Here is a 16,869-nt window from a genome sequence, read left to right as displayed (position 1 = left end):
CAACACACAACAAAGATTTTCAAATGAAAACCCTTCTCATCACCAAGAGTTAAGAAAACCTTAAACTTTACCTCCCCACAAAAAAAGGTAAATATTAAATAATTATGATTTAATATCCTATTATAAATAGTATACTAATTTATTTATTTTAGAAATAATACTAGACCAACCACTGCTATTAATCCAGAGAAAATTAAAATTCAAATCCAAAATACTAAAGTTTCTGCAAGAAAGCCAGCCATTGGTGGATTAACTCGTCCAAAAACAAGAATTGGTGGTGCACCAAGAATTAACCTTACCAGAACCGCTAGACCATCTGGTGTTGCCAGAGGCGGAGTTAGATCCACAACTTCAACCACTACCAAAAAACCAAATAGAATTGTTCAACGTTATGAAAAGGCTGTTACTTTAAATGATAGATTCAGCAAAAAATAAATCCATTCCAAATACCACGCTCCCATTTTTAAAATACCTGTATAAAAAAAGAAAAGAAAAAAAAAAAAGAAACTCTTTAATTATTTTAAATAAAAAAACCTTTTTTTTTTAATTTATTAATTATATTTTTATCAACATATATTTTTGTGTTCATTGTGTCATAATTATTAAAAAAAAAAATCCTATAAAAAATTTAAACTATGAAACAAAATCTGAACCATTACTGTAATTATAAAAATAAATATATTTTAGTTTTGTTTTGTTTTTTTAATAAAAAAATGATTTATTAATTTAGTTATCAGCTGATGAAGTGGTTTGTTGGGTGAATTCGAAGACGACTTCTTTACCAGTTAATTTGTGGTAGACGGCTGAGAATGAGTCTAATTTATGTTCAGTTAAGGTCATTTCTTTACGATCTAAGTAGACTTTGTGGAGTTTTGAACCATCGAGTCTGTATCTTAAACGACGACCAACAATGTTATTTGGGAAGACTAAATCGTCAAGAATGGCATCATGGACAGCTTTGATGGTACGTGAGATTGGTCTCTTTTGCATTTTGATTTTGTTTTGGGTGGTTGGTTTACGGATGATACGTCTTTGAGCAATGAACATAACTTGTTTACCACCGAGTTTCTTTTCAACTTCCCAGATTAATTTTTGTTGGATTTTGTTGTAGGCTTTGAGTTGACGGAATGGAACAAAGATGACAACAGCTTTTTTGCCTTCAGCAACTTCAATTTCTTTGACTGAGCAGACGTTTAAGTCTTTTAAGTCTTTTAATTCTTGGTTGTTGGTTTCAAGATCAACGAGTGATTGAACAACAGTGTTTTCAAATTCAGTGGCTGGTTTACCGTTGTTTTTGATTAATTTTGTCATTTTTGCTATAATTATTATATAAATAGATAAAATTGGATATTAGTTATAATTCATTGGATTGATGAAGAAAAAAGAGATGATTATCCATTTTTTTTATAGATCATAGCTTTGTTTTAAAGATTAATGATATTTGATAAAAGATTGATATATTTTATGTTGGAATAATAAAGTTGATGATAGATTGAAAAAGATAAAAAGTGAAAAATATTGAAAATTGAAAGATAATGTTAATTATTGTTGTTGGTTTAATTGTTTTGATTTGATATTGCATTAATCCAACTTGACAAAGATAACCCTATAATCTAAATAGATAGTATCCTGTATCCCTTTTTCTTTTTTTTTCTGATATCCAGTATCTCTCTTACCTATCGTCGTGTAAAGCTAATCTTAGAGGAAGATTCGTTATCGCCAAAAAAAATTTTATGTGCGCACACTCAAACCAAAATTTTTAAAATTTTTTAAAAACTTTTTTTTTTAAAAATTTTTTTTTTAAAAATAACAAAACTTTTTTTATTTTTTATTTTTTTATTTTTCATAATAACTTTTTTTTTTTGAAAATTATTATCACAAGATGAATTATTTATTAAAACAAAAAAACTCATAATTTAAATAATCATTCAAATATAAAAAAATTTATTTAATTATATAAAAAAAAAAATTAAAAAAATAAAAAAAATAAAAATAAAAAAAAATAATTTAAAAAATAAAATAAATAAATTCATTTTGAGTTTTAGTAAATAATATTGTTTTATTTGTATAATGTTTTTTGTATATTTTTTTGTTTTTTTGTCTTAAGCATTTTCTTTTTTTTTTATTTATTTTTTTTATTTTTTTTTTTTTATTTTATTTTCATTTTCTTTTTTTTTTTTTTATTTTTATTTTTGTTATTTTTATAATATTGGATTTTTCTTTTTAAAAATCAAATATTTTGGATAAAAATTTAAAATTTTATCATATCGAAAATAGAATAATTCTAATGGAACAATAGAAATTATAATTTTTTATTGTTGATATCAAAATATGCAAAGATTTTTTTAGAATCAGGATATTATTTAAAATATCAAATTTTCTTTTTTTTTAAATAAATTTTACTAAATTTAAAATAACTATTTAAACTCTTTTTTTTTATTATTAAATCAAACCATAAATATTTATAGTTATATAATAATAAAATAATAAGAATAATAATAATACAATATTAATAGATAAAGAAATATAAAAAAAAGAATGAAATTATTACTTTTATTGGTTTTAACAGTTTTAATAAATTATGTCCAATCACAATTGGTTTCTATAACACCATATGTAAACTCATGTAGCGAAAGTGAGTCGTTTGGTATTGGTTATCAATTGCCAGTTTCTGAATGCCTTACAATTGGTGATAATAGTTTATATTTAGTATTGTCAAATGATAAACAAGTAGTCAGATCCTATTGGTTACCAAATTGTACTACTCCATTAGATTTTGGTAATGCTATCGAGTTTACTTACAATATTAATAGTTGTAATACCTTCAAGATTCCATATACTGCTGGTCTCTTATCATCCATCAGTTTAAATGCAACTATTCCAAACCAAGCTATCGTATACAACTATTATTATGAATCATCAGGAACTAAATGTTTAGGCCCATCATGTATGTATAAATATTATTACAATTTAAATAACATTTATAATATTAATTTATTTATATATTTTAGACAAAGTATTCTACACCAACAACTATTCATTCGATGACCAAAATGAAGCATACAATAAATACACATGCACAAAGAATGAACCAAGTCTTTACACATGCAATAGAAATGGTGAATGTGAAACTGAAAATTTAGGTGGTGGTTGTCAAAACAATTGGTATTCTGTATACCCATACATTGTTACATGTTAAATCATTACGAATAACAGGGTCATCATTTAAAAAGATAATAGTTTTAATAAAATTTAAAATACTATCAGAAAGAAAAAATATTTATTTATTTATCTATTTATTGGCTTTTTAATTTTTCAATAACCTTAAGGGATTCTTCGATGTGTGATGAGGCATTTAATAAGCTTGAGTGGACATGGGCAATGTTATGATCTTTGTCAATGATAAATGTTGTTCTTCCTGGTAAAAATAATGCAGTTTTACCGACACCATATTCTTTTGCTAACTTTCCGTCTTTATCAGTTAATAATGTGAATGGTAATGAGTACTTGGATGTAAATTTGGCATGACTAGCGGCATCGTCTTGACTGACACCAATAACATTTGCACCGGCACTGATAAATGCTTGATATTTATCTCTAAATTCACATGCTTGTTTAGTGCAGACAGAGGTTTCATCTTTTGGGTAGAAATATAATACAACTGGACCAGTGAATTGACTTAGACTAACTTGGTTACCATCCTTATCTGGACATGTAAATTCTGGTGCTTTATCTCCTACTTTTAATTTTGTCATTTTATTATTGTTAAAATTTATAAAGTATCTTTTATTTGTTTGTTCTTTTTTATCTAAAATTTCACTTGAATTAAAGTTATTATTATTATTAGTTATTATTGATATTGGGCGGTGATATTGCTGATTATTTATTTTACTAATATTATTAAAATAATAAAGTTTATTTAAATAATTATTATTTTTTAAAATTTTTAGTTTATTAATTTTTTCCTTTTTTTTTTTTAAAATTTTTTTTTATTAAAATAATTATTATTAATAAAAAAAAATTGTGTAAATATTTACAGATATTATTTGTTTATTGGTATGGTTTATTTGGAAATTAAATATTTTAATAATTTAAATTAAAATTAGGATTATAAAAAAATAAAATATTTTGAAAAGAAAAAAAAAAAAATATATTTTTTGACGAATCTCTTAATTTTTTTTTTTTTTTAATTAATTTTTTTTTTTAATTAATTTTTTTTTTTATGGAATTTTTTTTTTTTTTACAAATTAAATTTAATTTCAAAAAAGAAAATGATTGTAATAACAATAAATATTATTATTTTTTTATTTTTTTTTATTTACACACAATTCTAATAATTTTTTTTTTATTAATATATAATTAGAATTTAAAATATAAAAACTCAGAAATTTCAGTACCCACCAAAATTTTTATTGATAATGAGTGGCATGATTCAATAGATTGTAATGATAACTTTCAAATTATCAATCCAGTAAATGAGGAATGCTTGGGGTTTATAGGACTTGCAGGAAAAGCCGATGTTGATAAAGCAGTAGAGTCATCCAGAAGAGCTTTTAACAAAGGTGATTGGTCAACCATGCCTCCAATGGAACGTGGAAAATTAATTTACAAGTTAGCAGATAAAATAGAAAATGAATATAGAGAAGTATTGGCCGCTATAGAGTCCATTAATGTTGGTAAACCAATTGGTGAATCATTACCATATGATTTGAAACAAGTTATAAATACATTCCGTTATTTTGCTGGTTGGGCTGATAAAATTGGTGGAAAGACTATACCTGTAGTTTCTCATTCATCCGATTCCCCTAATCAACAAATTTTAGCTTATACTAAACAAGTACCAATAGGGGTTTGTGCTTTGGTGTTACCATGGAATTTCCCATTGCAATTATTGACTTTTAAACTTGCTCCTGCTTTAGCTGCTGGTAATACAGTTATTATTAAACCATCCGAATTTACTCCACTATCAACATTTTATTTGGCCAAAATTATCAAAGAGGTTGGTTTTCCACCAGGTGTTGTAAATGTAGTTTGTGGTACTGGGCAAGTTGTTGGCGAAGCATTATCATCACATATGTTGATTGATAAAATTGGTTTTACTGGCAGTACAAAGGTATTATTTATATTTTATATTTAATATTCCATATTCATTTTTAGTACTAATATAGGTAATTATTATATATACTAAATACTAGGTTGGTAAAATGGTTCAAACATCAGCAATTAATAGTAATATGAAGCATGTATCATTAGAATTGGGTGGCAAATCTCCAATTGTTATTTTTGAAGATTGTGAAAATTTGGATTTAGCAGTTACAAATTCATATCATGCATTATTTTGGAATGCAGGTCAATGTTGTTCAGCAGCATCGCGTATTTATGTTCAATCATCAATTTATGATAAATTTTTAGAAAAAATGAAATTAATGGTAGCAAGTCGTATCTTGGGTGATCCATTGGAAATGACAACACATCAAGGCCCACAAGTTAATCGTGCACAATTTGAATCAGTAATGAAATATATTGAACTTGGTAAAAAGGAAGGTGCTCGTATAGTATGTGGTGGCCAACGTTGGAGAGACAAGGGTTACTATATTGAACCAACAGTTTTTGCTGATGTCACTGATTCAATGACAATCGCAAGAGAGGAAATCTTTGGTCCAGTTATGGCTGTGATGAAATTTGATACCACCCAAGAGGTTATCGATCGTGCCAATAATTCAGAATATGGTTTGGTTGGTTCTGTATTCACAAAAGACATTAATAAGGCCATTATCGTTTCCGATAGAGTACGTTCAGGCTTGGTTTGGGTTAACTCTTTTAATATTATTGATCCAGCCATTCCATGGGGTGGACTTAAATCTTCAGGTAAAGGTCGTGACGTTTCCGAATATTCATTACAAATGTGGACTGAAACCAAAACTGTTGTCATAAGTGCATCACTTTAAAATGTATAAATATATTATAATAAAAAATAATAAAGACCTATAATCACAATATTAAAAAAATTATGGTGTACATTTTAAATTTTATTTATTCAATTATACTATTTTTAATATCGTTAACAAGAGTTGGTGAAATATAATGTTTGTGAATTAATATTGCGCATAAATTTGAAAGCTCGGTCAATTTTTGAGCTGCATCTATCGATGGTTGTACATCATCAGGTTTGATATTACTAATATTTCCATTCATAGCAGCTATTGTATTGTGTATTAATTTTTCACCACCACATAACCTGTAGACAACATCCGAAGCATCAACATAGTCATTCGAAGCTTTGATTAATTTTTCTTTGAGGTGTTCGTAACCCTTCCAACTTTCTATGTATTTGACATTTTTTTTTGCTGTTGGTGTTATTAATTTGGTGACTTTTTTTCTTTCAGACATAACTTTCAATTTGTTTTTTAAAAATAATTATAAAATTTTTTTTTTTTTTTAAACAATAATATAAAATTAAAATAATTAAAAAATTAAATTAAATATAAATTTTTAATAAAAATGAATATTATAAAAAATTAAAATAAAAAATAATTTATAAAAAAAAAAAAAAAATTATTTTAGTTTATTTAATAAAGTGTTTAGTTTATCATTTATAATTTGATTGTCTTCGTTTTCTAGTTTTTTATCCTTAAGTAAATTTAAAGCACGGGTCAGTGTGTTTCTGCAATTTTCCATCAAAATTTTAGTTTTTTCTTTATTTTCTTCTTTTTTATTTTCATAGATATTGATTAAGCCTATATTATAAAAAAAAAATAATTAAAATATTAATAACTTTATTTTTTTCTATTATATATATACTAAATAAACTTACTTAATGATATAATGAAAAATAATTCAAATTGTTTGAAATAATTGAAAGTTAATAAAATTTTAATAGATTTTAAAATTATTTTTAAATTATATAGCAATTCCTCTTGACCAAAGTTTTTACTTTCATTATCGTTTATAAATAAATCTTGATATAAAATTGATATTTGTTTTAAGAAATAAATTATTTGAATGATAGAGTTTAATTCTTGATCTTGATTAATTGTAAAGCTATTAAATTTCAAAAAGTTTTTTAAAAGTTGATATAAAAACATTGATTTTTCTTGTGAATCATTTTCCTTTGGTTCTATTTGAGTATCGATTAAATTATTTTTTATTAAAACTGGTAAAATGTTATTAATTAAATATTTGTAGTAGTAGCTTGGTGAATTTGGTAATTTATTTACTAAATAAATTAAAATTAGTTTTTTAAATTTATATTTGTTTTTTGTAAATAAAATATTATTGCTTTTATCATTATTTACAAGTAAACTTTTGATCTATAGAAAAAAAAAAGTTAGTGTTAAAATTTAAAAAAAAGGGTGATTTTGGGGAAATGTATAAATATTACAGTTACTTACAATTTGATTTAAATAGTTTTCGGAAACAAAACAGATTTCGAATAAATTCGAAATTTGAAATAGTTCTATTACTTTGTTATTTATGCTATTGCTATCGTTATTATCCCAAATCGACTCTAATGATAATAGTTTATTTAAACTTAAATTTGAAAATAGATTGTTGTCGTTGTCAATACTGCTGTTTAACAAATTATAAATTCTAAATTGTAATTTCCAGTCAAGATTGAAAAATTTAATATTTTTTAAAATTGTTTCTAAATCTATAATATTATTATTATTATTATTATTTAAATAGTTTATTAAGTTTTCTATTAAATTATAAAATAGTTCTAAAAATATTGGAGAGTTTTGAGTATGTTTATTATTTATAAATTGATAGTTTATAGTTTCTAAAAAATCTAAAAAGAAATCTCTGAGTAATAGTTTTTGGTTATTAACTTCGTTGTTAATAGGATTATTATTTAATGTGGTTGGGTGGATATTGCTTAGTTGATTTAAATAAATTGTTAAAATTTCAAAAAATAAATGTAGTTGATTTGGTTCGTCTGAATTTTTTTTAAAGGTTTTTAGAAATGGGGTTATGAATTTGACAAAGATAATATTTAAATTTTTTAAATAATTTAAATAGCTATATATTATAATATTATTATCTATACTATTATTGCTATTGATGTTATTATTATCTATATGATTTAAAATAAAGTTGAAAAATGATTTAAAATTAAAAATGGTTGAGTCATTTGAAAATAAAGTTGCACCTCCAACCATTTCATTGTTTGGCAAGAAAAGTTCCAAGATAGAATCAAATATACTTTCGGTTGATATATATAATTTGTTAAATAATAGTTCTATAAAAAATTTAGATTGACCTTTGTTTTTTAAAATTGATTTTAAAACTCTATTTAATAATAATGGTAAATCTAAGAATGATATAAGTTTTAAATTTTCTAAAATTTTTAATTCATTTTCGGTTGAATCTGCTGTGATTGGTTCTTCTTGAGTTGGTTTTTGTTCATTGGTTTCTTCGTTTTCTTGTGCTTGGGCGTGTTGCTGTTGGTTTATATTCAAAGTTAATTGGTTTAATGATTTATTTAATAGTGACTGAATTGATTGTGGTGATGATGATTTATCAGTTTCTTTAATTTGTTGTATTATATCAGAGCCAATGTCTACGATTTGATGATTTAAATCTCTTAAGAACTGAGTTGATAAGTTTGGTAAGCTAGATGATAAAAACCAATGCACCAAATAGGTTGATACTTGATTATAGTTTAAGAGATTAAGTTTGGTTTTATAAAATTTTGAAATGTAAATCATTATATATATTAAGTTTTTAATTTCTTCTAAAAAGAGTGTAGAGGAGGTGGATGAAGATGTTGAAATAGTGTAGTTGCTGTCAAATACTTTTATAGCGATTGGTAGTAGTTCTTGGAACCATATCATGAAATAGTTTTCGATTTGATTATTTAATAATTTAATTTTATTTAAGTGAAACGGTATAGATATTATTAAATTTAATGGTTGTTTGATTTGTTTAAGGTTTTCTAAAGAGATATCTTTTTGTAAGTTGTCTAAATATCTTCTAAGTATTATTAAAATTTTACCATATAGATAGTATATATCTTTATTGGAGTCGTTATTATTAAAATAGTGTAAAAAATTGTAATAGTTGAAAATTTTAAAATTATTATTAATATCTTTAGTTTCGGTATTTATTTCTTCTATTTGATAATTATTATCTGTATTATTATCTGTATTATTATTTTGATCTTTATTAACTAGGGAATATAAGCTAAAATTTAAAATACCAATTAAACCATTTTGAAATTTATTATTATTTAATATTGTGTGAAGTTTAAATAGTCTACTATGAAATAGCTTGAGTGGATATAATTCAAATATTTTTTTTTCCCATTTGATAAATATTATATTATAAAATGATTCTAAAAAAAAAATTAATTTATCTGTGATGGTGGGGTTGGGAGTGGAGATGGTGATATCCGATAGTTCAACTAGTGTATTCAAATAGCTGATTGTAAATTGAAATTGAAATGATTTAATATTGGGTGTTGATTTTATAATATCGATGCCATCATTTAAAATTGAGTCAATAAAAAATTCTAATATTATTACTTTATTATTTATATTGTTTATTATTTCACTATTATTGTTGTTTGTAAATATTAAACTGAATAAAGTATTCATTAAACCTATATTAATCCCATTAGTGGAGGTTTTGATTTTAATTGATTTTATAAATTGGTCGAAAGGATTTACTAATATGAGGGTACTATTGTTATCATGGTTATTATTATTACTGTCACTTTTATAGTTTATTATTAACAACTCTGTAAAGTTATTGGATAAATCTAACTTTTCAATAAAGTATAAAAAGCAATTTAATGGAAGGATGAAGTGATAGTCGCTATTTTGTTTAAATTCTATACTACTCCAATCTGATGGAAAGTTGATATTTGAATGTGGCTTTAATTTACTAAAACTATCCTTATTATACAAAGTTGTTTTTTTAAATAATGATTTACAAACTATATATTTGAACATTGATTTTATTATTAAATATTCATTGTTGTACTGGTTTATTAAATTATTAAATAATTCGCTACATTTTTTAGTTAAATTATTTAAACTATTGATTTCTGAATATAGAATTAATTGATCATCTGGTTGCTGTTGTTGTTTTTCTTTATAGTTTTTTATTAAAAATGATAGTGATAGGAGAATTGGTTTAATTTCTTTTTTGATTATATCTTTAAAGTATTTTTCATTATTACAATTATTATTATATGTTATTTGTGGTAATAAAATTGATTCTGCATATTGGTTTCTATCAAATCTATATTTTACACCAGTTTCATTTTGATATTTCTTTTGTATTGATGATTTAACTGTAACATTTTGTGAATTTTTAGAAAACATAAATTGGAAAGTTGGGGGTATTGAAGAAATTTTAAAAAAAAAAAAAAAAAATTAAATGATTTTTTACATTTTTTAATTTTTTTTTAATTTTTTTTAATTTTTGTTTTTTTTTTTTTTTTTATTTTTAATAAAATATTTTTAAATTCCTTTTTAATACAATTTACAAATAATTTGTTGAACTTGCATATTATATTAAAAAAAAAACTATACTTATTTTTTAAAAATGAGTTCAAATATAGAAAAAAACAATAATACAGAAATAAGTAAAACCAATAATTCAGAAACTAAAGATGATAATAATAATAATGAAAATAAAATATTAGAACCAAAACCAGATAGTGATAGTAATAACAATAATACCGAAAATAAAGTTTTCAAAAATAAAAATAATCAATGGTCATATTTTTCAGAAAAAGAAAAAATATATTTTATTTATGACGAAATTAATAAGCAATGGTATCCCGAAATCACTAAAGAGATGGTAGAATCACAACAATCCATTTATAAAAAGAGTGAAAAAAAGAGAGATAAGAATCAAGAGCTGGAAGAGAATATATCAGAACTATATATATCAGGTTTACCTATTGACGGTTCAGTTAGAGAAGAAGAAATCAATAAATATTTAAAGAAATGTGGATTTGTAAAGAAAAATGAATACGGTAGACCAATTATAAATCTATATGTTGACGAAAATAATCTATTCACTGGAAATGCACTTGTATCATTCGAACGTAAAGAATCAATACCCATTGCCATCCTTCAATATGATGATACTGAAATTGTGCCCAATCATCCAATAAAATTAAGAAAAGTATGTATAAATCCCCCTATTTTTATTTTTGTAACCACAGATATTATATTACAAATACCCACATGTTTACTAACTAACCCTTTCATTTTTTTTAGGCAACTTTAGAAGAATCATTATCAGTTAATAATGCAACACAAAACAGTAACAATAATAGCAACAATAAAAAGAAAAAACAAAAAAAAAGCGGTCAAGATAAAAGATCAGAATATGAAAACGAGTTAAAATATGGTTGGGCTGATTCTGAAAGCAAAACAGTTATAATAAAGAACCTATTTTCACCATCAGAAGCATGGGAAGACCCAAACTTTTTCAATTCGCTCCAAGCAGATTTAGAAGATGAAACCCATGGTTGTGCCAAATGTGGCGAAATTTCATCCATTCATATATTTGAATACAATCCCGATGGTGTAGTATCTGTAAAGTTTAAAGAGTTTGAATCGGCTGAATCTTGTGTAGCTTTAATGGATGGCAGATTTTTTGGTGGTAGAAAACTATCTGCAGATTTTTATGATGGCTTTACAAACTATCATGTTGACGAAACAGATGAAGATAAAGAAATACGTTTAAAGAAATGGGAAGAATATATTAGTAAAGAAGAAGAATAATAATAATAATAAATAATAATAATAATAAATAATTATAATAAATAATAATAATAATAATCTCTAAATAAAATAAACTTAAAAAATGTATTGCTATCGGGACACTCACCCCTGAGGATGGGGGTGCTTTATTGTAATTTTTAAAAATAAATAAAATAAAAACTAAATGGGGTAATTTTTAAAAATAATATAATAAATAAAAACCATATTTATATTTTCCACTTAATAATTAATTATATAAATATGGTAATTATTTAAATAATGGTTAATTGATGGTAAGTGATAAGCTTGTTTAAAAATAGCAATATACCATTGGTCATTAATAAAAACATTATATCTTAAAAAAAAGATATATGATCTTAAAAATAAAAATAATATTTGTTTTTTTTTTTTTTAATATATTATGTAATTTTTATTTTTTTAATCTATAATAAATAACAAATAGTTATTTTATTTTTAAAAATTATTTTTATTTTAAAAAACACACAAATAATTAATGTACAGATAATTGAAAAAAAAAAAATAGAATTGGGTTGTACGAAAATGAAATTTTAAAATATTTATATATATATCTAAATTATTAATACAATCTTGATTAAAACATATGATAGATCTTAACGAAAAAAAAAAAGGTATTAAACACAAACTAACTCTTTAAAACTTAAATCTTTCTTTAAATATATATAAAAAAACCTATCAATTAATTAATTTCTATATTTATATATGATTTTTTTATTTTAAAAATAAATAGATATTTATACATAAAAGAGAGAAGTGTATTTATATATGGGTTCAAATTTGTTTGTTGTTTTATTTTGTGTGTGGGGTGTGGGGTATGTTTTTATTTTAAAATTTTTTTTTTTTTTTTTAAATTTATACGATTTATTAAAATAGAAATATTAATTTATATATATCTTAACCTTTTATTATAGTACTACATAATAATAACACAAAGAAATATAAATAGGATATTAATAATGGGATAAACAAAAAAATAAAATAAAATGTGTGTGGGAAATTTTTTGTGTGTTGGTGTTTAAAATTTTGTTCTGTAATTCTGAGTACAATTCTTACCTTTATGGAAATTGTATAGTATTTAATTACTGTTTGGATATAAATCAACAACAACAATACCAGCAACACAATAGTGTGAAAATTAATAATTCAAATAACAATGATGATTTTATATATTAAAATAAAATTAAATTAAAGAAAAAAAAAGAAAGTTATTTAACAAAAAAATATTTAAATAATTTTTTTTTTTTTTATTAATTCATTAATTCAACAATTCATTAATTAAACAAATAATAAAACCAAAAAAAAAGTTTAATAAAAAACAATATAGTACAATTTCAAAAATGATTTTAAGTAAGAATTATTTATAAAAATTTCAACTTATATAAATGTATTAATTATTTTTTATTATTATTTTAATTTTAGATAATTTAATTAAAAGCTTTAATTTATCAAAAAACAATCTCAACAACAATAATATATACAATGAAAATATAATAAATAACAATTATAATGATAATATAACAACCAAAAAAAGTTCATCAATAGTATTAAAATCATTCTATAAAATCAATATTGTATAAAAATATTCCCCTAAATATTTTATTTATTGATTTAATAATACTTTATTTTTATTTATTTATTATTTATTTATTTATTTATTTTATCAACTTTCAAAAAACAAAAGAAACCTTTATCCCTCCAAAACTAATAAAAAAATAAAATTTATTTTTTTTAAAAACTATAATTATTTCTTTTTTTGTCTTATTTATTTTTTTTCCATAAATATTTAATATTAACAAAAGTTTTATATTTAATGATAATACTATAGCTTTTTTTTAATTTAAAAAAAAAAAAATTAATTTTTTTTTATCATTTTTTATTTATTTTTTTTTGTTTCTTTTTTTAGTGATTAAACCATCTATCTTCACCCAATAAAATAATTCTAGAAGTTGAATAAGACATACCAAGGAAAAATGTATAGACCAACATAAAATAAAAATATTTTGGTGGGTTGTTCCAATGTAATGCCTCTATTCTGTAGACTCTAGTTTCGATGTACATTGAAATAATATCGGTGATCCATTCAAAACTAAATTGAATTCCCATACTTGCAAATAAAATTGTGTAATCTAAATTCTTTTTATCAAATACATTATAGAAAGCAACATAGACCATACATGAAGTTAAAATTGAAGTATTTTCATAAAGTTGTTCATGTCTAAGGAAATCTCTGTAAATCTTGTCAAAATCTTTGGTATGTTTTAATTCTTTTTTGAAGCAAAAACCACAAATGGCATTCATAATTTTCTTGTCTCTTGGTCTCAAAGTAGTTCTCCAAACCAACTCTGTTAAACTTACAATTGCCATAGTACCAGACATGAATAATAAAGACACTAAAATAAAAAAAATTTTATTTTTTTATTAATATAATTGTTTTATGCATTTTTTTAATTATATTTTTTATAAGTATTTAAACACTTACTATTAGAATTAAAAAATCTACCATAATATGTTGAAAACCACATGAAAATTAATACTGGAAAAACGTTTGTGCCAGGAATCAAAGGTTTGATACGTGATGAACATGAACGGGCAATAAACAAACCGGTGGCGCAGAGACCTGGATGAATTAAAATACGTACAACTGATTTATTGATAGAGTTTGTTTTGGTGTACCATGGCAATAATAAGAAATCGTAGATAACTAAAATAATAGCGGCTAAAACGAATTGACCCATAAAAAGATGTCTGAATTTAGGATTGTTTATTTTTCTTCCCATATAATGAGATGAAGCAACAAGAGCAATGACGAAAAATCCATATGATGGTAAAAGCGATAGGGTTTGATCGAGTACTTCGTGTACAGTGTTAAAAATTGCCCATGCTGACGCACCAGCAGAGGCTCCCAAACATATAAATAATGGAACAATTGTCATTCTGAACCCAAAAAATGTTAATAATAAAAAGTATGGGACATCATAAAGAGTATTTAAAACGTACGACTGATTGAATGGTGATGATTGCCCATGTGGCCATGTTGATGATGGGGTATCCGATAAAACGACAACCAGTAGATTCACAACATACCGATAGCATAGCTGAATGACCATGTCAAAAGAAGATCTTCATAAAATAACACAATCCTTTAATAAAATTTTGTGGCTGAATGGTTCGTGATTCTTTTTTTCCTCTCAAATGCTTCGATTGGTTGTTCAATGTCATCTCCTGGTGTTTTTCCATCTCCTTCACCCTCTTCATAGCCATAATCATCTTGAAATCCCTTCATCCTCTTCATAGTACTCTTCCATATCGTTTTCGTTTTTATTCATTTGATCTTGTGAATCTCCAACAATAATTGATGGGGTATTTAAAATAGTGCCTGTTTGATATGCTGAATGAACTAGATCATTTGATGCATTGAAATTTGGTATTGGTGATGGTCCATTAGGTGTACTATCATCAATTTTATTTATATCATTATTATTATTATTTACATTGTTATCTAATTTTTCATTATTATTTTCATCGGTTGAAATTATAATAGCTGGTGGTTTTGGTAAATCATTGATTGCTAGTGTTGGGATATCATTGGTTGTTATTTCTGTATTGGTTGTTGGTTCAGTTGTTGATGATGTAGTGGTTGTAGTAGTGGTTTCTGGTTTTTGAACTGGTGGTAAATTGGTTAAACTAGGATCTCTACTAGCCTGTGGACGTAATTGGACGGATCTTCTTTGATTTGGATCTCTGCTAGTTTGTGGACGTAATTGAGATGATCTTCTTTGTTGTCTTGAAATGGGTGGGTTTGCACCTAAAAAATTTGAGTCTGTTGGTGGTAAATTTGTACCATCACCAACTAATACAGTTGTATGTGATCTATTTTGTCTTGTTGGAACTGGTGATCTTTGTGGTCTTATAGGTATATTAGAATTTCTTGAGACCTCTGTATGAGATCTTGATCTTGGTTGTGAGTGTGGCTCACTATCTGAAATTTGAATTGATAAAGCGCTTGAATTTTCACCTTCTTCGCCACCTTCGCCGCCTTCTTCATTTTCATTTCTGAATCTTGATGCTAACAAATCGAACAATGAAAATAATGTTGTTGCCATTTTTTATTTATTTATATTTGTATATGTTCTTTTTTTTAAGTATCGTTTTAATAGGGTTTTAAAATTACAATTTTATTTATTTATTTTACAAGTGGAACTATTTTTCTAAAAAAAAAAAAAAAAAAAATTAATATTTAAATTTTAAAATTAATTAAATTAATTATAATTTTACAAATATAGTAGTAGTGATGGTAGTAGTAGTATTACAAATATTATTTTACAAATAAAAAATAATTTATTAAGTTATTTTTTATTATTTATATGTTATTATTATTTTACAATAAAAATGAAAATCAAATTAAAAAATGAAAAATTGTGGTGTTTTTATTTTAAAAATTATTTTAAAAAAAAAAGAGTATTATGACGGTTATTTCACATAGAAATAATTATAGATGATTGTGGAAGTAATAGTAGTAATTGTGATAAAAATATTTTGATTGAAATTAAAAATAAACACACACACAGAATTATTTTTATTATATCTTTATCATTCAGAAAATTAAAATTATTATAAACTAATCAAAACAATATTATTTTTAGTAGCTATGACAAAAGAAATGTTGGTTTTATGTGAGTATTGTGTTTATTGATTATTGGTGATATAAAATAATATTGAACTTTAAAAAATGTGATTTATTTTAACAAACAAATTCGCACGCACACACCCACACTTTATGCTTTCAATACCACTATTTATAAAATCACCACAAAAAAAAAATTAATGTATTAAGATGATTGTGGTTAATGGAAAAAATAAACACACAAAGATATTTTTTTATTTTATATTTTAGGTATCGATAATAAACAATTATATAAATAATTTAAAAATAAATATTTTTAAAAGAAATAATTTTTAAAAATAAAATAAATTTTGTGGTTAAAAAAAAAACTAAAAATAAAGTGGGTGAACTTAACCCGCTTTTAAAAAAAAATATATTTTTAAAACACACAAAAATTAATTAATTAAAAAAAAAAAAAAAAAAAAAAAAAAAATGTATCGATTC

At 23.5% G+C, this 16,869-nt stretch overlaps 9 protein-coding genes across 9 annotated transcripts in view; 4 read left to right on the top strand and 5 right to left on the bottom strand.

Moving 5' to 3' along the window:
* Positions 1-559, top strand: part of DICPUDRAFT_98707 (uncharacterized protein) — a 1,531-nt gene extending 972 nt beyond the window's left edge. The window contains exon 4 of the mRNA XM_003290454.1: positions 153-559. Within this exon, the coding sequence (XP_003290502.1) occupies positions 153-435 (283 nt within the window). The 3' untranslated portion in view covers positions 436-559. The remainder of the gene's footprint in view (positions 1-152) is intronic.
* A 136-nt stretch (positions 560-695) lies between these two features.
* On the bottom strand, positions 696-1,738 carry DICPUDRAFT_92493 (40S ribosomal protein S7). Its single transcript, XM_003290440.1, has 2 exons — positions 1,677-1,738; positions 696-1,316 (listed from the first exon to the last, which is right to left on the bottom strand). The coding sequence occupies exon 2, from the start codon at positions 1,309-1,311 to the stop codon at positions 727-729; it is 585 nt and encodes a 194-aa protein (XP_003290488.1). The 5' UTR covers positions 1,312-1,316; positions 1,677-1,738; the 3' UTR covers positions 696-726.
* Positions 1,739-2,538: 800 nt separating this feature from the next.
* On the top strand, positions 2,539-3,199 carry DICPUDRAFT_155013 (uncharacterized protein; the record flags this gene model as incomplete). The annotated part of the gene is made up of 2 exons (XM_003290453.1): positions 2,539-2,947; positions 3,012-3,199. The coding sequence occupies 2 exons, from the start codon at positions 2,539-2,541 to the stop codon at positions 3,197-3,199; spliced, it is 597 nt and encodes a 198-aa protein (XP_003290501.1).
* Positions 3,200-3,296: 97 nt separating this feature from the next.
* On the bottom strand, positions 3,297-3,755 carry DICPUDRAFT_81218 (uncharacterized protein; the record flags this gene model as incomplete). Its single annotated transcript, XM_003290439.1, has 1 exon — positions 3,297-3,755. One exon carries the CDS (start codon positions 3,753-3,755, stop codon positions 3,297-3,299), a length of 459 nt encoding a protein of 152 aa, XP_003290487.1.
* A 516-nt stretch (positions 3,756-4,271) lies between these two features.
* DICPUDRAFT_81217 (uncharacterized protein) lies at positions 4,272-5,948 on the top strand (the record flags this gene model as incomplete). The annotated part of the gene is made up of 3 exons (XM_003290452.1): positions 4,272-4,277; positions 4,364-5,113; positions 5,196-5,948. The coding sequence occupies 3 exons, from the start codon at positions 4,272-4,274 to the stop codon at positions 5,946-5,948; spliced, it is 1,509 nt and encodes a 502-aa protein (XP_003290500.1).
* An 85-nt stretch (positions 5,949-6,033) lies between these two features.
* On the bottom strand, positions 6,034-6,390 carry DICPUDRAFT_37434 (uncharacterized protein; the record flags this gene model as incomplete). Its single annotated transcript, XM_003290438.1, has 1 exon — positions 6,034-6,390. The coding sequence occupies one exon, from the start codon at positions 6,388-6,390 to the stop codon at positions 6,034-6,036; it is 357 nt and encodes a 118-aa protein (XP_003290486.1).
* Positions 6,391-6,555: 165 nt separating this feature from the next.
* Positions 6,556-10,328, bottom strand: DICPUDRAFT_98705 (uncharacterized protein; the record flags this gene model as incomplete). The annotated part of the gene is made up of 3 exons (XM_003290437.1): positions 6,556-6,737; positions 6,815-7,310; positions 7,392-10,328. 3 exons carry the CDS (start codon positions 10,326-10,328, stop codon positions 6,556-6,558), a joined length of 3,615 nt encoding a protein of 1,204 aa, XP_003290485.1.
* A 223-nt stretch (positions 10,329-10,551) lies between these two features.
* On the top strand, positions 10,552-11,744 carry DICPUDRAFT_155008 (uncharacterized protein; the record flags this gene model as incomplete). Its single annotated transcript, XM_003290451.1, has 2 exons — positions 10,552-11,139; positions 11,235-11,744. 2 exons carry the CDS (start codon positions 10,552-10,554, stop codon positions 11,742-11,744), a joined length of 1,098 nt encoding a protein of 365 aa, XP_003290499.1.
* Positions 11,745-13,661: 1,917 nt separating this feature from the next.
* DICPUDRAFT_88959 (uncharacterized protein) lies at positions 13,662-15,865 on the bottom strand (the record flags this gene model as incomplete). The annotated part of the gene is made up of 4 exons (XM_003290436.1): positions 13,662-14,152; positions 14,242-14,882; positions 15,060-15,261; positions 15,448-15,865. 4 exons carry the CDS (start codon positions 15,863-15,865, stop codon positions 13,662-13,664), a joined length of 1,752 nt encoding a protein of 583 aa, XP_003290484.1.
* Positions 15,866-16,869: the final 1,004 nt, after the last annotated feature.

This window comes from Dictyostelium purpureum, assembly GCF_000190715.1.
Source record: "Dictyostelium purpureum unplaced genomic scaffold DICPUscaffold_225, whole genome shotgun sequence".
NCBI classification, from domain to species: Eukaryota; Evosea; class Eumycetozoa; order Dictyosteliales; family Dictyosteliaceae; genus Dictyostelium; species Dictyostelium purpureum.
This window is presented reverse-complemented; position numbering and strand designations above follow the sequence as displayed.